The 23702-nt window shown below is 39.0% G+C and overlaps 2 protein-coding genes across 2 annotated transcripts in view; one reads left to right on the top strand and one right to left on the bottom strand.

The window, feature by feature from the left end:
* Positions 1 to 21438, top strand: part of LOC117987117 (pre-mRNA-processing factor 17) — a 31517-nt gene extending 10079 nt beyond the window's left edge. Inside the window, exons 10-11 of the mRNA XM_034974071.2 lie at positions 871 to 1092; positions 20661 to 21438. Coding sequence (XP_034829962.1) covers positions 871 to 1092; positions 20661 to 20838 — 400 coding nt within the window. The 3' untranslated portion in view covers positions 20839 to 21438. The remainder of the gene's footprint in view (positions 1 to 870; positions 1093 to 20660) is intronic.
* Positions 21434 to 23463, bottom strand: Alas (5-aminolevulinate synthase). The gene has a single exon (XM_034974073.2). It carries the CDS (start codon positions 23461 to 23463, stop codon positions 21856 to 21858), a length of 1608 nt encoding a protein of 535 aa, XP_034829964.1. The 3' UTR covers positions 21434 to 21855.
* Between the last annotated feature and the right edge of the window lie 239 nt (positions 23464 to 23702).

Below are 23702 nucleotides of genomic sequence, written 5' to 3'. Positions count from 1 at the left end.
GCGGGTTTGGGAGTGGTGAGTACAGTGGGACATCCGCAGCGGCGAGATCGTGCAGGAATACGACCGCCACCTGGGCGCAGTCAACACTATCACATTCGTGGACGACAACCGCCGCTTCGTCTCCACGTCCGACGACAAGAGTTTGCGGGTTTGGGAGTGGTGAGTACAGTGGGACATCCGCAGCGGCGAGATCGTGCAGGAATACGACCGCCACCTGGGCGCAGTCAACACTATCACATTCGTGGACGACAACCGCCGCTTCGTCTCCACGTCCGACGACAAGAGTTTGCGGGTTTGGGAGTGGTGAGCTTTTTTTTTTTTTTTTTTAAAGAATATTAGCCATATTAAATGACTAATATTCCCCTTTCCTCTCCAACTAAGCGTCAGGCTAGGTACGACAATAGTGCAACGGGCGGGGTTTGAACCGTCGCGTCGACCTTTCGGTTTTCAGTCCACTCCTCTACCGGTTGAGCTATTGAGGAGGAGGAGGAGGAGGAGTTACACCACTACATTGAGAGCTGGCGACTGGCGAACAAAATGGTGTACAGTACTACCACTTTCATTAGTCGCATCGGCAAAATTCGTTTGCGCAGAAAAGCGCGACCTAATCCGAGTAAAACCGAATGTGAATGAAATACAGACCTTATTGCTTCACGCTAAGATTTTGAACACAAGAACAACAGACACTATCGTGCTGTCTCGCTCATAATTCGCGCGTACAAAATATGGCGCATATGCAATAACCAATAGCGGACTGGCGCCCGCTGTGATTGGCTGAGATATTTTCGCGCCATTCTTAAATATGACTAGCTTATGCAGGCAACTAAACTGGTACAAAGGACATAGTTTTAGAATATATATTTTTCGTAGGGACATCCCCGTAGACATGAAGTACATCGCCGACCCGTCCATGCACTCGCTGCCCGCGGTGACCGCAGCACCCAATGGCAAGTGGTTAGCGTGCCAGTCCATGGACAACAAGGTGGTGGTGTTCAGCGCGCTCAACCGGTTCAAGCTCAACCGCAAGAAGACCTTCGCGGGACATATGGTGGCCGGCTACGCGTGTGCTGTCGACTTCTCACCGGACATGAGGTGAGGGAACCTTCTTGAACACTCATAATCATTTATGTTGCCCGGGACTTCGTCCGCGACCGGGGGAACTGTATTTTCCCATCGACTTTCCAAAAAAAAGAATCTTTTATACAAACCTTGTCCTGACAGTTATAAACACAGCAAAAAAGAATTAATTAAAAGGGTACCAGAAGTGGATTTAAAGTCAGACAGAAAAGCAGAGCATTATAAGCTACTAGCTGATCCCCGCGGCTTCGCCCGCGTAGATTTAGGTTTTTAAAGATCCCGTATAGCCTATGTCACTCAGGAATAATGTAGCTTTCTACTGGTGAAAGAATTTTTAAAATCGGTTCAGTAGTTCTAAAGATTACCCCCTACAAACAAACTTAACGACATTACCTCTCAAACGTCCAATTTTAATCATTCAAAGACCAAATATTATCTCCATAAACTGTTCTTAGTGATGAAATCATTTATTTTGATAAGGATTAATAGCATGAGTAAAATAAACGCGTTTAAATGTAGTCCAAAAAAAATTCAAGATTTTTAAATAAAAAAATGGTTGCTGTGCCTCACTCGACATAGATGGGTATAGTGTGTCGCGGACTTTTTTGTAGATATTTATAAGATCTACAATTAATTAGAACATTTTATGGTTCTATCTTTTATAGTTTAGGCAGCGTACGCAAAATAAGTAACTTTTCTGGTTGATTTTTTACACCTTGTGTCCGAAAAACCCAAATATCTTACGGAACCCTATTTTTTTCCAAAATAAAATATAGCCTATGTTACTCGTGGATAATGTAGCTTTCGAATGGTGAAAGAATTTTTAAAATCGGTCCAGTAGTTTTTGAGCCTATTCAGTACAATCAAACAAACAAACAAACAAACAAACAAACAAACAAACAAACAAACAAACAAACAAAGTTTTCCTCTTTATAATATTAGTGTAGATTTTTGGATTAGTTATTTGAATGTCCTCTCTTGCTAAACTTGCGCGCAGATATTGATTACACGCGTAGAGGCTTATCGAGAGGTTTACTCATTATACTAACCTAACTCTAATATTAACTTGATTTGGGCACAAAATTACTAAAAGGACCCTAAAGTAAAAAGAAATATGCCTTCTTATAACAGCTTCTAACAATATGAGGAAAGAGAAAAAAAAATCCTGCGTTTTTGACTAATTTTCGTTTGACGTCGATATCAAACATGACTCTGAAAAATTATAGAAGTCCGTAGTTACTTGGAATCGAATCCTAAACCCCCGATTATAAGACCAAAGTCTTAACCGCTTGCACCACACCGCAACGAAAAATATTAATGAACAGTTATTTAAAAAATCATAAACTCTATTGAATTATATAATTTTATGATAGAGTATGTATATGATGGAATAAAAAGTTCATACTAATATTATAAATGCGAAAGTGTCTGTCTGCCTAGTTGTCTGTCGTCTGTCTGTCTGCAAGCTTTTCGTGGCCCAACATTTTTTTTTTTTTTTTTTTTTTTTTTTTTTTTTGTTTATTTGAAAGTAATCAACAGCGTAAATACATAATTATTATTTAAATTTAAATCTAGGTATAACAGAAGGCCAAAAGAGATTACTTAAAATTATAATTAAACTATTTTAACAGAATAGAGTTAGAATAAATGTAGGTATATACAATAATAAAATAAAATTACAACAGTGTGTGTATGATTGTATGTGTGTGTGTATGCGTGTGTGAGTGTGTGCTTATGAGTATGTGTGAGCGTGTGTGCATGTGTGTGTGTGTGTAAATGGGAGTGTATGATTGCATGCATATTTAGATGTTAGCTTTTTTATTTTAACCGATTTTGATGAAATTTTGTACAGAGTTAGACAGGGAAGGGAAGGACATAGTCCAGTAGTTTGAGCTATGCGTTGATAGATCAGTCACTCACCTTTTCCTTTTATATTTTTTATATATTTAAATAATATTATGTTGTAGTAGGTAACAGACGGAAAACATACAAATAACTGGGCTGCGGAACTGAAATACGAGCAGGAAATGGTTGTCTGCTGTAACTGTAGAATAATCCTATGACATAATGTTATAGTATACTTAACGGCTTAAGGCTTCGGGTCATGTGACCACTGACCGCCGTACGTAGGTCACGCGTGACTTTCTCTTCACGACCTCGCAACTTCAATGATATAGTATCATATGACTGAGGAATGCCTTTTTGAAGCCTCGATAGCTCAACGGTTAAAGAAGCGGACTGAAAACAGAAAGTCACCGGTTCAAATCCCGTTCGTTGCACTATAATTGTCGTACCTACTCCTAGCACAAGCTTTACGCTTCATTGGAGAAGCAAGGGGAATATTAGTTAGCAATTAACTTGGCTAATATTCTTTTATTAAAAAAAAATATGTGCAATGCTCAGAAAAGCTGTCAGTATGAGAACGATTATATTAGAGCGGTTAAACTCTAACCTGAAAATATAGCTGATGCCGGCTGTACTCACGTGGTTAGTCGAAGCCCGACTAGATTTGAACCCATCCGGAAGAAACTAATGTACCTACTAATGTGTACATTAAAATTAAATATAATGTAATGGTTGCCCCCATTAGTTTTGAGCCTAGAAATCCATAAACATTTTTTTTTTAAATTAATTCAATTTGCAATATTCTCGATTTTATTTAGGTAAGTACATGCATAAAATAATAAGACGCAATTTTCTGTTTCGGGTAGTTATATCCATAATTACCGATAGTAATAAGTAGGGAATGATAATTGTATTTCGTACTACGCAATTAAGTACATATCTACCTAATTAATGCCTATATTATAATATAATTAATATGTTAATTTTTGCGCAAATGGGGGCAAAGGTTCCGAACTTGTGGTCATGGCAAAACAAAGATAATAATTAAATTTTTTTAGGGCAACGCTTTTATTGCTTGCCTTGAAATCCCAGATCCCTATATCATTTTGATTTTAGAATAATAATATGGTATAAGAAGAGCGTGAGTTAATCGCTGGACATAATATAGTTTACTGCAACATCAGAGTGTCTTATCGTAATAATTTTAAAAAAAAAACGACGACGCCGAATCCAACTCGGTTGGGCAGCGTTCAGGAAGCTTCAAGATGTCTTCTTGTCCAAAATTCCTCAGTGCTTGAAGACCAAAGTCTTCGAACAGTGCGTGTTGCCAGTGATGACATATGGATCCGAGACATGGTCGCTAACTATAGGCCTCATAAGAAAGCTCAGAGTCACTCAGCGGGCAATGGAGAGAGCTATACTTGGAGTTTCTCTACGTGATCGAATCAGAAATGAGGAGATCCGTAGGAGAACTAAAGTAACCGACATAACTCAAACGAGTTGCGGGTTGACCTTTTTGTTTTTGTAACATCTCCACTGTTACCCATATTCGCAATAAAGAAATTTGAATTGAATTGAAGCTGAAGTGGCAATGGGCAGGGCACATAGTTCGGAGAACCGATAGACTGTAGGTAGGTACCTAGGTACATATTGCCAGAGTCCAAAGGAAATATATGTTTATGTAAGAGCAGCTGGAGTCTATAAATATTTAAGCCCGAACGTTATAAACATCTGAATGCTGAATGACGATTCATTTGGTACTGTTACCTGTATAATCTTGGATGACCCAAAAAAATAATGTATTGGCATCTATTTTGGGCACATTAGTAATACAAGTATCCGCTAAGAAAGGATTTTTCGAAATTCCACCCCTAAGTGGGTTAAATGGGGGTTTGAAAGTTATGTAGTCCACGCGGACGAAGTCGTGAGCATGAGCTAGTTAATTAAATAAAGTATTTTCGTGATTTCTGCGTGAGATAAGTTCAATGACAAACTAAATCAGCACGCCTGTGTTGCCTCAGGCAGATTCTTGCTATGTTGATGTTGTAATCTTGTAATCCATACTAATATTATAAAAGCGAAAGTGTGTCTGTCTGTCTATCTGTCTGCTAGCTTATCACTGCCCAACAGATTAACCGATTTTTAAGAACGCCGATATTGACCGGACTATAATACAACTTATATGCCGTAGTTTGTAATAACTAATAAGCTTTAGTTTCTGAGATTAGCCTCAACAAACACGAACCTAGCTCGGCGGGAGACTTCAATTTATAATGGGTCCCCAACGAGTCATCATTGGGAATTCATCGAAATTTTTATTCATTAGAATTCCCAGCGAATTTCCCAAAAATTCTAAAGAATCACATTTATTTATTGGAGTGGGCGATGATGGCTTAGTCAATTATTGATTTATTAATTCTTACCCTATCTTTCGATATAAATAATATGTAGAAATAATGTTATGTAAATGATAATTTTATTTATTAAATAATGATGCATTCTACACGCGTTTTAATATAAATTATAAAAAGGTTCAATAGAAACCGGTTTACGTGCGGAGTGCAGACAGGTCAAGGAGAGTTAATGATTTAATTATTTAACTACGAATACATATTCCCTTTAATACGTTGTATCCGTTCATTGATATTATAAAGCTGATACAAAAGTGGCATAACTCAAAAAAGTCTAAACTAGCAAATAAACTAATGAATCTTGACGAAATCTGTTGAAGACGTTGCTCGATTGCGATAGAATGACAGCTACAATGTCGCGATCGCAATCACCTCTGATTGGTTGACGCTCGCTCACTATTGGCTACAATGCATTGTTGCAACAAGAATCGCACAAATTCAGCCAATCACAACAATTGAGATTGTAATAATGATTGATGCAGGTTTTACGAAATCGACCAGCTTATCATATTATTGTTTGTACTCTTTCCTTAAACCCATGTTGAAAGGTTGTCGTTACCACGAGGTATAAAGGCGTTAGACAGTAGACTACTGTCAGAGTGAACTAGAGTGAGGGAACTCGCGGTTTGATTCGATATCTCAAATATTAGGCTACGGATGATGTAAAATAAAATAAAAAATAGGCTATTCATAGGCTACCTAGCGTCAAATGTAAGAACTTTTGACGCGTGCCAGTGACGTCGAAGCCTCGACATTTTGTTACAAGTATCACTCACTTTAACGGTAAAGGGAAAACATCGTGAGGAAACCTGCCTGTCATGCCTGAGAGTTCTACACAATGTTCTCAAAGGCGTGTGAAGTCTGCCAATCCGCACATGGCCAGCGTGGTGACTATGGCTAAACCCTTCTCAACTGTCGAGAACTGTGCTACTGTATCTTTATACTGTGCCTTGTGTGTGCTACTTTGACTCACGCTCAATTATAGTACGCGACAGGTCAAGATGGCAATCGGGGTATGAGGCGGGGGACGCCTCGCACACCCGCGCTGGGTTAGAGCGGGGGCTGTGCGGGTGATCGGGGCGTTCCCTCCCCGATTGCTACCTCGACCTGTCGCAGACTATTCTAGAATTAACAATGTCGAAATATGGCATACTTCCCATAATTGTCTTCACATAGGTACCGTTCATCATATTGTGCGATTTCCACGCATGTTGACATTTTACTTTCTCTTACTATTCTTTTCTTTACAATCACTTAAAAATAAGCTCAATTGGGGCCGTAATTTGTTGAATAGTCATCATAGTCTGTCACGCTGGCCCAATGTGGATTGGCAGACTTAATTGCTTAAAAGGCACATAACTCCGAAAAGTTAGAGTTGCGTGCTTGGGATAGAACTCCCGTATAGAAGGGCGACCACTTTTTTTAAATTAACCAGAATAGGTAGTTATATTATAATAATTTATTTATTTTCAATTCAATTCAATTCAAGTAAAACTTTATTCAAGTAAACTTTTTAGAAGCGCTTTCGAATCATCGGGTAGTTTTAACTTACCACTGGTTCGGAATGCCGTTCCTACCGAGAAGAACCAGCAAGAAACTCGGCGGTTGCTCTTTTTAATTTTAATTTAATTTTGAATTTAAACACCAGAACGAGTTTCCTACCCACTGCAGTAGCAAAATCCTGTATTGCAGAAGTCAGTTACAAGTTTTTTAAAACTAAGCACCTAATATATACTAAAATTATAGATATGAGTGTAGTATGTAGTGAGTGAGTATGTGTATATGTGCGTGTGGGTATACAAGTAAGTTATAAATTATAGTTAACTTATGAATAAACAACTTATTCATTCCGTTCGGAATCCAGTTCGAATCGGTTTAAACCATATAATTGGCCAATCGCCCATTGATTGTGTGCAAATGTTTCAATTCACGCAATCCGTATTGAAATCCGCCAAAGTATCTACCTACTATTTCTACGCCAGTCGCCACTATTTGGTATCTGTCAATGTTTACCAATTATTTTCGGTGTGAAGGTTTTCCGGGTGTCGCCATGACTGTGACCTCTAGAAAAATTAAACGATTTGATAGCGGGACGCAAAGGTCTGTTAGAGTGGTCGCACACTATCACATAGCTGCAAAAGATGGATCAGCTGCTAGGGCCGCTCGCAACTTGTTCTTAGTGGGTTGGAACCCCCTAAAAATAAATTACATACCCGCACGTCACTTGCGCTCGCCCGCACCGCGTTAGCGTGGGGGATGTGCGGGGCGTTCGTCCCCGATTTCCATCTAGATCTCTCCCGTACTATACGTTTGTATGGAAAGCGCTGGGGAGCGAGCTAGGGTTACCTTCCTCTCATTTTATCCTGTTTACAATATGTACAGTACGCGGCCGAAAGTAGTGTACTTCGACCTTTAGAAGGAGATAGCAGATTTGTAGAGCGTTGCCTCTGTCGTTGAGACTGACGTAACGTCATATAGGTATGAGTGAAAAAGACAACGCTCTACAAATCTGCTATCTACTCCTTCTAAAGGTCGAATTACATCACTTTCGGCCGCGTACTGTATATTTATTGACAGCCCTACTTATAGCTAAGTGTTTTGACAAATCGGACGTAGTGGTTGGAAGCAGCCAATAACACATACGTATTATGTCATTGAACACAACAGCTCTCGTATTATTATGCGTTATTATTATACCTGCCGAGTACCGACGCCGGTGAGGTCACGTCATGCATGTGGAGGGGAACGACAGTAATGTTTCGATTCAATCATCCAACCCAAAGATATCGGCTAATCACGGCTCCTCCGACATCAGTGCTTGTAATAGTAAGATTAACAGATACTTACTTAAATTCTCCTTTATAGTCGTTATTCCTCATTTCTGAGGGTCCAGGGCCGTCTTTACACGGGAGTTCAAGGGGGGCGGTGCACCCGGGCGCAGAGTCCTAAGGGGCGCAAGGTGACTGCCATAAATTTCGATAGGTACCTACTACACTGAGACCACGCCAGCGGAGCCGCGAGCACAGCCAGTAGCGTAGCAAGTTTTAGACCGTTTTGCTTGGAAATTAGTTCAAGTTTGTATCCAATGTTCGACTCAATTTCAGTACAGTTTTAAGACTTTTGCTTGGAAACAAGTTCGACGCCCTATCACAACCTCTGTCGAATGAGGCCAGGGCTCTGTTACAGCCAGCTGTACAAGAAGGCCTTACGAAAGTAGTAGATACCTTACGGAGTGACATGTTCTGAAAGGAAAAAAACTCCTTAAGTTAAAGATTATAGAAAAAAGTGTTCGAATTTGCATTCAATGGCCAAAAACCTTCGGATTAAAAAAAAAAGTTGATCAGAAGTAATTACACCGTTTTGCTCGTCATAGCTCCTCAATTATTTTTTCTGAATGTTGAAGAACCTGTCAATTCTAAGGCTGATTGATATCTATAGAGCGCACTTTGACTTTGCTCAGACTTGAGTTTGAGTTAAAACGAGACAGATTTATGTGAGAGATATAGCTCTGTGTCGTTTTAACTCTGTCTTAAGTCTAAGCTAAGTCAGAGTGCGCTCTATAGATCTCACCCTGAGTGTCAACTTATTAAGCATCATACAAACCTGCGCGACCGAATCGACTACGAAGCGGGAACTTAAGCCTTCTCCGACTACAACAGTCGCGTAGGTGTAGATATTAGATTCGCGTCGGCGACGCTCCCGCATCACATCCTGCATCCCGCGCTCATGACGCGCAGGTGTGGTCGTAGCTTTAGGGGACATGGCATGATCCTCAGGTTAGCCTGTTACTGTTTTGTCTTAGCCTGCACTATCAGTTACTACCAGGTGAGACTGTAGTCAAGTCCCTTGGTTAAAATAATTTTATGAATTGATAACTTTATTATGTGTTACCTATAGGTACACTGTTTTTTATAATTATATTATTTATTATTAATTACAAAAGTTTTTATATTATTTTTATTTGTTTATAATTATCAGTTCTTAGGAAGTTATTTTTCATAATATTGTCTGCTGTATTCATTTTTAGGGTTCCGTACCTCAAAAGGAAAAACGGAGCCCTTATAGGATCACTTTGTTGTCTGTCTGTCTGTCCAGAAACCTACAGGGTACTTCCCGTTGACCTAGAATCATAAAATTTGACAGGTAGGTAGGTCTTATAGCAGACATTTGGGGAAAAATCTGAAAACCGTGAATTTGTGGTTACATCACACAAAAAAAATTAAATTATGGTCATGAACTAATAATTACCTAGTATTTTCATTTAAGAAGTAAGATAATTATATCAAGTGGGGTCTCATATGAAAGGTCTTCACCTGTGCATTCTAAAACATATTTTTATTTATTTTTATATATACTTAATAGTTTTTGAATTATCGCGCAAAATGTCAAAAAAATACCACTATAGTAAGGAACCCTCGTTGCGCGAGCCTGACTCGCACTTGGCCGGTTTTTATTTATTTAATTATTGTCTTCGATAAGGCCGTCCTTGAACTAGAGCAAGGTTTGTCATGATTAACTCGGCATATTATTGTACTATGTATATTTACGTCAAAACAGCAAGATTACGTCCATTTATTTATGTATATTACTATTAACATAACATAGACAATGTCACTGGGCGACTTTATTAAATACCTACCTTATCGTCTTCTCGGGTAGATACCTACTAACTACATATCTATTGCTAGCTTTAGGAAGCTTGAAAACTTATCATCGAATAAAAACCGGCCAAGTGCGAGTCAGACTCTGAGGGTTCCGTATTACAGTCGTATTTTTGCGACATTTTGTACAATAAATCAAAAATTATAATGCATGAAAATCTGTTTTAAAATGTACCTACAAGTAAAGCCCTTGCATATGATACCCTACTTGAAAGAAAATACTACCTAATTATTTGTTCATGAACACATTTTAAATATTTTTTTGTGATGATGTATAACCACAAATTCACGGTTTTCAGATTTTCCCCTTATGTTATGAGTGGGACTAGCAGACGCAGAGTGAGACAGTTTTCTCAAGTTGTCAACAGCAAAGCCGTCTCGCCTTCAGTTGGATTGCTTTTATCTTAATTTTCTATTCTCATTGTCGCTTTTCAAGACTTCTACCTTAACCTAATATTTAAAAAAACCTTTGAAGAAGGCAAACAAATAAAATACTTACTTATCGAGAATTTATGGTTGTAAGCCCACTTCCAAGGGTTACGAATTCCGATAGCAAGAATCAGCAGTAAGTTGAATATAGGCCGTGGTGGCCCGATATCTGGTGGTTAGGACATCCGCATCCTATTCGGGATGTCGGGGGTTCCATCCCGGGCACGCACTTCTAACTTTTCGGAGTTATGTGCGTTTAAAAAAATAAATAAAAGGAAACCATAATGAGGAAACCTGCATGCCTGAGGGCTGAGAGTTCTCCATAATGTTCTCAAAGGTGTGTAAATTCTGCCAATTCGCACTTGGCTAGGTGTGGTGGTCTATAGCCAAACCCTTCTCTATGAGAGGAAACCCGTGCTCAGTAGTGAGCCGGCGACAGGTGACCATGATGAAGTTGAACATAAGCCTTGATAGTATAGTGGTTAAGACGTCCGTATCCTATTCGGGAGGTCGGGGTTCCTCTAAATTTTCGGCGTTATGTGCGTTTTAAGCAATCAAATATCACTTGCTGTAACGATGAATGCCTGAGAGTTCTCCATAATTATTCTCAAAGATGTGTGAATTCTGCTAATCCACACGTAAATATTTTTAATTTTGGATTAAATTACTTTTAATTTTTGCTGAAAATTTAGAAATGCACTGCAATGGAGTATACGATAAAACTACATTTTTACTTTATCTAAGTGGTCGTTTACTGGTGTCATTACCCTAAAAAGATGTTCCTTGCCTTTCAAGCAAATAACAACCTTATGTGAGATACTAAAACGACTGTATTACACTAACCGGTTGTAGTCACGTGAAACATACTGATGCTCGAAATGTTTTAGTTCTGTTTATCAACTTTTGCCAAATGTTATTCAGAACCAGTTGACACCTCGGTCTGTACGACTACGATACATAAATGGTTATTACTTACTTTATTATTATAGTCATTAAATAGATAGTCATGCTATAATTAGGTAGGTAGCAATACCAGTTAACCTAGATATGGCTCGCCAATATCCATACTAATATTATAAATGTGAAAGTGAGTCTGTCTGTCTGTCTGTCTGCTAGTCCGTTCAACTGATTTTAACAAAATTTGGTACAAATATAGCTTGCATCCCGGGGAAGGACATAGGCTACTTTTTATCCCGGAAAATCAAAGAGTTCCCACGCGATAGTCAATGTCACTCTCCAGGTCTATCTATACCCATGCAAAAAATCACGTCAATCCTTTGCACCGTTGCGATGTGATTGAAGGACAAACCAATAAACCAACAAACAAACACACTTTCGCATTTATAATAAGGATACTGACATACTTAATGGAAGGAGTTCCCAGATCTTACCACATACTCAAAGGAGATTAATAGAGGTTTAACGGTTGTCATAAAATGTTAGAGATATAATAACTGGGATTGATGGCTTGCTCTACGAGGCAACTTTGAACATCCAAAGTCGATCACCGCGCCAGTTACCGACAGGGGTAAAAGTTGCTTAACCATCGTGATCGTTAAACAAATAGACCGACAGGAATGCTAGTTAGCCTTCTTCTCGATAGGAAAGGCATATCGAACCAGTGGTAGATGGCAGCTGACGATTCAAAAATACTCGTAAAAGTTTAATTGACAAAATATTTTTTATTTATTTAGTTATAAAAACTAGTACAAAATAAGGAATCAACCCCCTTTACACTTTGGCATTGAACTAAATATCTGAACCGGTGAGCGAGTGGTGCCAATTTGATACGTAGCTACATTTGTTTGCCTGTAATAGGTGCACTGTTATGTTGAATGGTCTATATTTAGTCCTAATCTGTATATTATGCAACCCTATCTCGTGATTAAAGGGCTAAATATAACTCCGAGTTATACATTGAGTGCACATATGTAAGGAATATAGTAGGCCATACAAAAAGCGTTGGATTGAATGCATAGGAGGAGAATGGGTAAATGCACTAACTGGAGAGTGCAACCCACCACCACCCATGGCCCCACCAACCTCGCGATTAAATGGGCCGAAACGCGGCAGGGCGCCCGTTCGGTACTTGCTCGGTGGCTCTTTCCCGGGGCGCCTTCTTGACTCCCTACAAGTTATTTCTCTCTGCTTCCTTGTCCCCATCATGTCACTCTCCCCATTGTGGGGCAGTCGTCTCAGATACGGGAGATTCCCGTCGCCGTACGTGGTGTCTCCTGTTTCCCACATCCTCTCCTGTCATTGCGTATCTGTTTCCGCGCTCTCGCTTCCCTTCTCTGAGCTCGTCGCGTCCTCCTCCTCCTCCTCGTCTTCCTCCTGCAGACGAAGGACCGCGATACATGGAAGACGTCTGTGGAGGAGGCTAGCCCGCTGATTCGCTAAGGCACTAGCACTGATTGATAGCCACTGAGCTCTTTATATTTAATCCATTGAAGTTTGAATTTAATCCATTTCTTTATATTTAATCCATTAAATTTATTTGTAATCCATTAAAGGTTTTCTACGAAAACTTATTTTACTATCATTCAATGAATCAGCAATGTAGATCCTGATCCAACCAATGTCAATGAGCTCGGTGGCTATCATTCAGTGTTAGACACTCAGTTAGCGAATCATCTCGCTCTGGAGTGACAGGATCCACAAAGGTTATAGTGCAGGATGAATGATGATGATGAAACTACTGAAACAATGTTCAAACAAAGTCAACATGCTACATAGACTTTATTATTGACTTAGCTGGTCTGGAAAACATTATTATGACACCATAGTTGGATGTTAATTTCCATTTTTCCAGCGTCATCTTATAAAATACTAGCTAATGCTCGCGACTTCGTCCGCGTGGACTACACAAATTTCAAACCACTGTTTCACCCCTTTAGGGGTTGAATTTTCAAAAATCCTTTCTTAGCGGATGCCTACGTCATAATAGCTATCTGCATGCCAAATTTCAGCCCGATCCGTCCAGTAGTTTGAGCTGTGCGTTGATAGATCAGTCAGTCAGTCAGTCATTCAGTCAGTCAGTCAGTCAGTCAGTCAGTCAGTCACCTTTTCCTTTTATATATTTAGAAAAACAATAGGTACTATAATGCATAGGTAAGTATATTTTGTTGAAAATGAAGTTAAAATGTTTGCTCAGTTGTTTTGTCTAAATACGCCAAATCATTGATAAATAATTATTTTAATACAGATCAATTTTTTTTATAATCTTTATACTTCAATTTCGTCACTGGCAGTAAGCGAGACCGTGGCCGAGTGGTCAAGCCATCGGGCGCGAACCCAGAAGATGCAGGTTCGATTCCTGCCGGTTATGCAATTTTTGATATGTATTTAAAATTATTTAGTTATTTCCTTGAAGTGTAGGTAAAAACCCTATCATAAAAATTATAAAAATAATGTATGGTGTACTTTGGGATCGAACCTATACACTCATTTTGTTTTGATGTGTGTCTATGCGAGCGTGTTTTATAGTAGATAGGATTAGATAGATAGGTATGATGTCGGAGCAATCCTGTAGCGGCGATTACGCACTGCACTTCCGTCACCCGAGTTCTATCCGTCATCCGTGAGAATACCAACGATTATCTACGACATATGTCATAAGCTCCCATACAAAACAAAAAGGAACGCATTTTCATGGACTCGGACCGGATGAGTGCGTAGCCGCCGTAATAAGCTAAGCTGATTCACACTCATAGCTCCATGGAGCAATCTACCCCTTTAGTTGTCATATTTGGAACAATCCAACAGTGTACTTGTAACTTGTATTTTAGACACGTTCGCTATTCGTGGTAGGTCCATTGTTAACGCATGAGCTAATAAAAACACGATATTATGATAACTGTTACCTACTGCCTATTCATTCATGTTTAAAATTTAAACTTTAAATTAGCGTCAGGGTTTCCTGACTGGATTATGTTGGCAACTCTCTATTGTAAACACCTTGTCTTCCCATATTCACACAAATAAATTATTTCATTTCATATTTCATTTCATTCATTTCATTAGCGATCTGCCCTGGTTTCGTATAAGCACAAAAGGTTTGATTTAAAAAAAATGTTGTAGGTTCATCTACTGTGAGTTAATCTTAAAAAAATCACCAGGTGAGATTGCTGTCAAGGGCTAACTTGTATCTGAATAAAAAAAAAATCCGTGCTTGCTATCAAGCCGCTTGACCGTCTAAGAAGCCCTTGATAGTCATGAAATCCTACCTACCTGCTATTACACTACACTACAGTACTACTAGTAGGTACCTATATCGGTAACGCGTCAGTATCGTTATCTTTTATATAATCGATAAGTGGCTAACACTACACTAGAGCTAGAGCACCATTAAAACCAAAATTGCTAAAAGTCTTATCAGCTTTTATAAATGCGATAAAATTTTCTTATGAAAGAACTATTGTAGGTAATAGGTATCTGCCATTGCACAACTTTAACAATATATAAACACAATTATTTAATCAAGCCAATTATTCAATTAAAATATTACTTGCTTTAACGGTGAAGGAATACATCCTGAGGAAACGTGCATGCCTGAGAGTTTTCCATAATGTTCACAAAGGTGTGTGAAGTCTGCCAATCCGCACTTGCCTAGCGTGGTAGACTATGGCCAAAACCCTTCTGACTCTGAGAGGAGACCTGTGCTCTGTAGAGAGCCGGCGAGTGTGACATTTATCAATGTCTAGTGGTGACAAAGTTGCATGAAAGCAACCGGCCTGGATTCAGCTGCTGAGTTTCTTGTCGGCTTATTCGAATTTGAATGTGCTTTCCGAATCGATGGTAGAGTAACTGTTTGTTTTATGCTTTTATCATCACCCCCGGCCACACACTGCCCTCATCATCATAAAACAGTTACTCTACCATCGATTCGGAAAGCCGACAAGAAACTCAGCAGCTGAATGCAGGCCGGTTGCTTTCATGCAACTTTGTCAATACTAAGACATTGATAAAATATGGACTAATCATCCTCATTATCATGATCAACCCATCGCCGGCTTACTACAGAGCACGGGTAGTGTGTGGCAGTGGCTTGGGGGTTAGATATCATATCACAAAGACCAGCGGGATGGTTCGCTAACTCAGTGCCTAACACTGAATGATAGCCACCGAGCTCACTTGACATTGGATGGTTCTACATTGTCGCTTCACTGAGTGATACTAAAATAATTTTTCGATTAAAAATAAATGTCTAAATATGAGCTCGATGGCTATCATTTAGTGTTAGACACTGAGTTAGCGAATTGGCGTGCAGGTTTGATGTGATATTAAATAATATCACGATCTGATTTTTTACCAGTTTGATACTTTCCAACTGTTGCATCCATCGCGGGTGCGATGATTGACGAGATCATCAATTTATCATCAATAAATTCATCACTTTAGAATCATTCCTAAAAATGAAACGCTCTCTTGCGTATTGTAAAAATCATAAAGTTTAACCGACTTATGATATTTTTGTAGTAGGTGTAGGCCAGGGCGATAATCTTGGACCTTTGCAGTTCATAATTCATTAAACTGGTAGATAAACAAATAAAACTCGGTTATTGTTAAAGATGCAAAATGTTTACTATTCGTGGACGACCTCGAGGCTCGAGTTATCTCCGACTGCAAAAAATGAGGACGGAAGAAAAGTATGCTAATCTAAAACGCAAGGACGACTCAGACGTCTTCAAAGTTTAAAACATCTTTAAGTATATGTACTTGAATACTTAGTTTTCATAAAAGGACAAACTGGCATCAACACACCTCTGAAACCGCATTGGATATCAGGTCGAAATTTTGATTTGGTAAAAATGTTAATGACGATGATGATGACTCAAACTCTTTACTTAAACAGGGCCGTTCCATATTATATTGTTGCCTATTTACTAATGTTCACGATCAATTTATTTTCTGTTAATACGACTCATCACTACTATTTTCTACTTTAATGGGAAATTCCTAAAACAAATTGTTATTAGGTTTGCTGCCTATGAAAAAATAAGTTGGAATTTCTGGTTCGACATCCGTGATAGGCCTAAGGCGGAACAAGATCAATGCTGATAAATTGATAAATTACTTCATTATTGTTAAAGTGCAATCGTTTCTACCGGTCTACGAGTATCAACTACTTGTTATGCTATTGTGTCAATTATTTGTGATGCTAGACAAATGCCTCCTGATGATCCTTATTAAAGCCTACCTATTAAAATTTATGTTAATTTATATCTACGGCAAGGACTTTTGGTGAAAGGCGTTTATTATTATATGTGATATTCCTAACAAAACTGTTTACATTATCGTGTTCTGACTTTATTTAGGTAGGTAGGTATGTTCTGTGTTCAAAATTCAAATTACTTTTTGTAGTTAAAGCTTTGCCATTGTTGGCTAAGAACAATCAACTAATGTAAAATTCGTGCTTCCTGCTGGGTTCTTTTTATCGACAGATATTTTTTTTACATACTTTTTGTCAGTTCTTGTATGAATTATGAGACAAAACAAAACTTATTTCGCGCATGGATTACATTAGTCATTCATTAGATTAGATTAACGTTGTATGTTTCATGTATGGTTTCCAATGTCATAGAGAATCACTGACGCCAAATATTTGGACTTTGAGAGCACGTTACTCGGTAGAAAACTCTTTATGTTTTCAGATCGTGTTTGACCTTTGCCAACTCCCTTGAGCTCGCGATCTACATAATAATGACTATTGCCAAGTCGCCCTTGTGTGTATGATATAATATCGGCTTGTCTTCGAGATAACTGATAATACTAATCTGTTCAATAAATGCAATGCCCACGGCGGGCTTGGATTTAGAAAAAATAAATCAATTAAACTTTTACAAGTATTTTTGAATCGTCAGATGTATCTACCACTGGTTCGGAATGCCTTTCGTACCGAGAAGAACCAGCTAGAAACTCGGCGGTTGCTCTTTTCAAATCTTTATTTGATATACAATATTTATGTATGTATAAGAAAGGAATTTGCAGTCCTGCGCGTTGCTGGAACGAGCTGCAGGTCAAATCCACGCTCTTTTATCATTTAGATAATCTTCAATTGTGTAATATGATTTTTTCAGGAGCATACTTTTAATAAATTTGAAAGAAATGCATACAATTTTCACAAAAAACCATTTCGACTTGTACTTATCTATCGTCGTTCACGGAAGAATTTACTATCGACTATCAATATAATAATGTATTGAACAATACCTATTTAAATAATTAAATAATATTTTATTTATTTTTATCAAAGAAGTAATTAAATTGCTATTTAAATTGCTTAAGAAATGTGTTTTTTATTTACTTAACAGATTTCTATATATTTAGCTTTTCCTTTTATATATATTGAGATAACCTACCTAGACAGTAGTAGGCACACGCTTGACCACAATCACACCTGATGGAAATTCATGATGGTCAGGATGGAAGATGGGGCACGTTTATCTAGAAGATGCATATTCACTCATGTTTTAATGATACCCGGATTTAATTTGTAGGAAACACAGATCACGGAAAAGTATTCCAAACCCTTGCCATCCGTATGAGGAATGAATGATGACACAAAACGTTTCGTGCGTGTAGATTGAATTTTGAAGTCATAAGTATGGATAGTCCTCCCCTCTATCTTTCAGCACATTTTGTGCTTTCAGGTATTACCTTTGCATTCCGTCTGAATTAAATAGTCAAATCGATGATGGAAACAGACTAAGTAACCGCCTCTTTCGAACATAGGTAATTGGGTGAAACGTGCTTATTGACGCAAACACCTTGTGTGTTGCACCTAACTAAATACCGCGCGAGGCCAAACATACAATTTGCGAGACAGACGGTATCGCTTGGCACTAATATTTTTTGTGTTCCAAGACTTTAAGTAGGTAGGTATAGTAGTAGTTTTTGTCTTTTTATTGGTACCTAATGTAGATATGCATAGGAGCGACCATATAGGGGACAGGGTGGCGACAGCTTGAGCAGTTGATCTTCTTACTCTCGTAGCTTTGATTTTTAAGTTTACGTACCTAATTAATTATCACGATTACATTTTTACTAGTTGTTGATTACGACTTAACACCTAATTAATTATGTAAGTAGTCCAATTACTGTGCACTGTTATTTATTGTTTTGTAAATTAAATAATTACTCAATCTAGTACCAATGTGTCATACTTACTGTTACTGAATACTGATATAATTATATTCTCAATGTAGTTTACTATTATGTACTTACCTATTACAGCAGTTACGCACTCATCCGATCCGAGTCCGTTCCTTTTTGTTTTATATGGTAGCTTATGACATATGTCGTAGATAATCGCTGGTATTCTCACGGATGACGGATAGAACTCGGATGACAGAAGTGTAGTGCGTAATCCCCCGCGCCGTTAAGATGCCATAGCAAAAAAATATGTGAGAATGGTCAATTAAATTCACTGTAGTGTACGGAGAAAGAGATGGCAATAAAGCGACGTTGACCGCACGCAGCGCACAAAAAAAAAACAAATTAATATAGCGTTTAAAAAACTATAAATAAAAGACAATTTCATGGTGTTTCTGAAAATTGCTTTCATAAAATTACACAAAAATTAATTAGTTTACGATTAAAACAAAAAAAAAAAACATATTTTGAGCAGTTTCGTATATTTTCTTCAAAGAATATGTAAGTAAGTCCAATCCTCCAATCGAAGTGTTTCTATTTCATGACGAATTTAGATTAAACACCCAAAAACATATTGAAATATCATAGTTGTATTTATAGTTTGCAAATAAAAAGCTTCCATAAGTAGCAATTCACGCTGATTATCACAATGAATCAGCATTACTGTGAAAATTTTATATCGAGTTAAAACTTGAAACAAATAAATGAAAATATGATCATTTTGTATAGAATAGAATAGAACAGAATAGAATATATTTTTATTCAAGTAAACTTTTACAAGTGCTTTGGAATCGTCAACTAATTTGATTTACCATTACTATTATATATGCTTACAGTTTAATTGCGCAAAGGTTACGCACTAACGGATCGACAGATAGACACACTTTTACATTTATAATGATACATATTTAGTCCACATGGGAGATGTCTACTCTACTCAGGGTTGGAAAAAAGTTTTGAAAAAACAAAACATGTTTTTAGTAGCTAATTTCAGAGTTACATTACAAATAAACAAACAAACAAATTTTTCCTCTTTATAATAGTACTCTAGATGAGCTATCAGTATACTACCAATAATATGCAATATGAATTATTAACAATACCTTACGTAGGATTTATTTTAATACCGAGGTGGAAAATTTTCAATTTCATGTATTTACGTTTTCCGTGAAGATTTCGAAAATCGATTTGCGTGAAGGATATACCTACCTGCCTATATGGGCTTTTTGCGAACACCAATAATTCACGTTCTATATAGTCTAATAAATGAAAAGCCGGTTTTAAATTAGTGCAAAAATTAAGGGTCGGTTTACATCGGCAGCGAATCGAAAGAAAAATCGAGAAAATAAGATTTTGTATTCGCGCATTTGTTGTTTACGGGCGAGAAAATTGCGTTCAACTTGTGTTGTGTATGGGAGAAAGTTGTTAAGTTAAGCTAGTAATAAGTACTAAGATAGGTTTAGTGATAGTTCTGTACTAACACGGAATCTGGAACCTACCTATATAATGTGCCTGAAGCGGGTAGAGGTAGAGGCGCAGCTCACGCCAGTTATGAAACTTGTAACTAGGTAAACGTCGAGCCTTTTACCTACACTGGTAGGCGTCAAATGTTACCTATATTTATTTGACGCTAGGTGAAACTTGCTTAAACGGTGAAGGAAAACATCGTGAGGAAACCTGCATGCCTGAGAGTTCTCCATAGTGTTCTTAAAGATGTGTGAAGTCTACCAATCCGCACATGGTCAGCGTGGTAGACTATGGCCAGAACCCTTCTCTCTGAGAGGAGACCCGTACTCTGTAGTAAACTGGCGATAGGTTGATCATGAGGTAGGCTATGAAACTATTTTTGATTTCACCCCTCCCTAACCTAATTAATATTTGACAGAATGTCGATTTCAGGATCAAACCGAGTTTCCTCGCTCTAGTTTACTCTGATAGAGATCAATTTATGCTATTTAAAATAGGAAAGGATCTGAAAACCCATCACATTATTATCCCAATAAAACTCGTGCCATTGTCTGATTAACGGAAAGAGTTTACATCCTCAGCGATGAGATCTAACTCAAGTGTTCCTTTGTTGCAGTTACCTCGTGTCGGGCGATGCAGACGGTAAGTGCTACATATGGGACTGGAAGACGACGAAGCTTTACAAGAAATGGAAGGCGCATGACGGCGTGTGTATCACCTCCCTGTGGCACCCGCACGAGCCAAGCAGACTGCTGACCGCGGGCTGGGACGGCGTTATCAAGTACTGGGACTAAGTGAATAGGTGTATTGGTCAGAGCGCATCTTTACCAAGAGAGGGGATATCGAATCCCGCACCCCTAATACCGATTTTTACGCCGTATTTATTAACAGACTTAAAAAAAAACCGGTCAAGTGCGAGTCGGACTCGCACACCAAGGGTTCCATACCATCGCACAAGATATCTATATCTACCTGACACTTTTATGTAGAACACTGTAAGCTAATGTGATTTAGTTAATTAATTTTTTGTGACCACATTCTAATTTTTTTGTAATGTAACCACAAATTCACGGCTTTTGATTTTTTCCTTTACTTGTGCCTACCTGTCAAATTTCATGATCAACGGGAAGTACCATATAGGTTTTCTTGACGGACACGACAGTACCGTAATTTTAGCCAGTAATAATAAATTATTTGCTCAACAAATATATCAAAATGTAATTTAACAGTGTTCCAACATTCTAAGGATTTTCAAAAGAACTAAAGTAAACTTATCGGAATAAATTTCAGTTATCATGTACATAACAGGGGTGAGATCAATGGATTAAAAGACGGGTAGAAGTGTAACCGCAATGCACAGATGTACAGGAAATAAATGATACAACCAAGTAAATAATACCATATTTTTATTTATCCCTACCATAAAACCACACCGTAAAATAACAACTGAAATAAAATTTGCAATATTTTAACATATTTTTTGTCATTTTTTGCCTGCACATAGATTTAAGGCAGATTTACATAGAACCAGTAACTTCGATTTTACTTGCCGTCATCGAAACCGAAATACCTGTGATATTTCTGATACGCATTGTTTACATGGAATCGAATGCTGTACTGACTTAATTTTATTAGTTTAGTACTTCATTAGCATTGACGTGTTTCAAGTTAGGTCAGTGAAGCTAACCAAGGTTTGCTTATTATTTTTAATTTAAATCAACTAACGAGTCTGACAAGTTTTTTTGATTTGGTGACTAACAAAATGTAAATCTGTCTTTAGAGAAGCATTCTTCAATTTTATATGCAATAAATTATGCAGCGATCATGGTGTACTTGTATGGTTCTTCATACGCGATGTCGACCTTGTACTCCATACTGCACTCTCTGCAAGCGCCGTTCACCATAAACTGGTCGAACCTGATATTATTTTCATGGAATGATTCAATCAAGGCAGTGACCAGGCTGTCTATCATTTCTGGCGTGTGGTGAGGCCCCGGCGCGAACCTCAAGCGCTCCTCCCCCCGAGCCACCGTCGGGTAGTTGATAGCTTGCACGTAATGGCCCCTCTTCATCAGGGACTCTGCCACCTGGGCGACCTTGTCTGCGCCAGTTATCGGCACAGGTACTATGTGACTCACGGATGGCATTTGAGGAAGACCAGCGATGAGCAAAGATAGTTTTAAGTATCTCACGATTCCTTGGTGTTTCGCTCTCATACTTCTTCCTTCCTCGCTGGCCAGAAGGCGTATAGCTGCCAAGGAGCCTGCTAAAGTTGGCGGAGGAAGTGCTGTGGTGAAAATAAACCCAGGTGCGAGCGACCGGATGGTATCAATGAGAAGACTGGACCCAGCAATGTACCCGCCAACATTGCCAAAGGCTTTACCCAAAGTTCCAGACACAATGTCTATGTGGTGCTCCAGACCTCTCTCCTCCGCAATGCCTGCGCCATGTTTTCCATATAACCCCACAGCATGCACCTCATCCACAAAGGTCAAGGCCCCATACTCATGAGCAATATCACACATTTCTTCTAAAGGACAAATGGCTCCACTCATGGAGTGGACAGTCTCAAAAACGACTAGCTTCGGTACACCGGCCGGCGACGCCGATAACAATTCTCTAAGGTGGTTGGGGTCATTGTGCCTAAATATATGTTTGGGAGCCCGGCTGTTCCTGATCCCCTGGATCATGGAAGCGTGGTTGCCCGCGTCCGAGTAGACGATACAATCTGGCATGAGTTTAGCTAGAGTGGACAAAGTTGCATCGTTTGCAACAAAACAGGAACTGAAGATGAGGGCGGCAGGCTTCTTGTGGAGTTTGGCGATTTCGGCTTCGAGTTTTTCAGTCATTTGGGAGTTGCCCGCGATGTTGCGCGTGCCGCCCGCGCCCGTGCCGTAGGCGCGGATGGCGGAGACGGCCGCGTCCTGCACGGCGCGGTGGCGCGACGCTCCCAGGTAGTCGTTGGCGCACCACACCGTCACGCGCCGGTTCTCGGCTCCTTCCAGCGCCTGCGGATACATACCCTCCGCCGCGAGACGAGACACCTTCCTGAACACTCGGTACGAGTAATCCTTCTTCTTGGCGTTGATTTGTTCACTGAAGAACTTGTCGTACTGGTATGTGGGCACGCTCTCCTTGATGTCCTCGGTCATTTCTTTCGGAGCCTCGGAAACGATCGAGTTGTCCTGAATGAAAGGGCACTTGGTCTCGTCGACCCCGAGGGAGCGGAAGCCTCGGGAGAGGATCGGGCACAGGTTCCCATATTGTTTGAGTAGCACGCTGCCGTAATTCCTCACGAATCCTTGATTCATTGATCCTAGGAATGGGCAAGGCATTTTATGTAATCGATGACACTCACTTACGACACAAGTATATAGAACAGTGTTTATACGATTTTGGATGCTCCGCACGTACAACATTGGCTCCCACTGTAGCCGAACGTCTCGCCGAGGTTACGTTAGTGACTGGTGGTTCGAAACACAACAGCCTTCATTTATAAAGTACGTGTCGTCATATCGATTATGTTTGGATAAATGGTTTTCCTATACTTTCGACTCCAGTCCACGTAAAATTTTTATTTTGAATCCGAAATGTCAAAACATTGTGACAAATTTATGAATGTTGCTATCTTTTTGCGAAACTGTCAATTTCACAGCTG

This window comes from Maniola hyperantus, chromosome 12 (assembly GCF_902806685.2).
Source record: "Maniola hyperantus chromosome 12, iAphHyp1.2, whole genome shotgun sequence".
NCBI lineage: Eukaryota > Metazoa > Arthropoda > Insecta > Lepidoptera > Nymphalidae > Maniola > Maniola hyperantus.
Note: the sequence above shows the minus strand (reverse complement) of the source record. Positions and strands in the feature narration are given on the sequence as shown.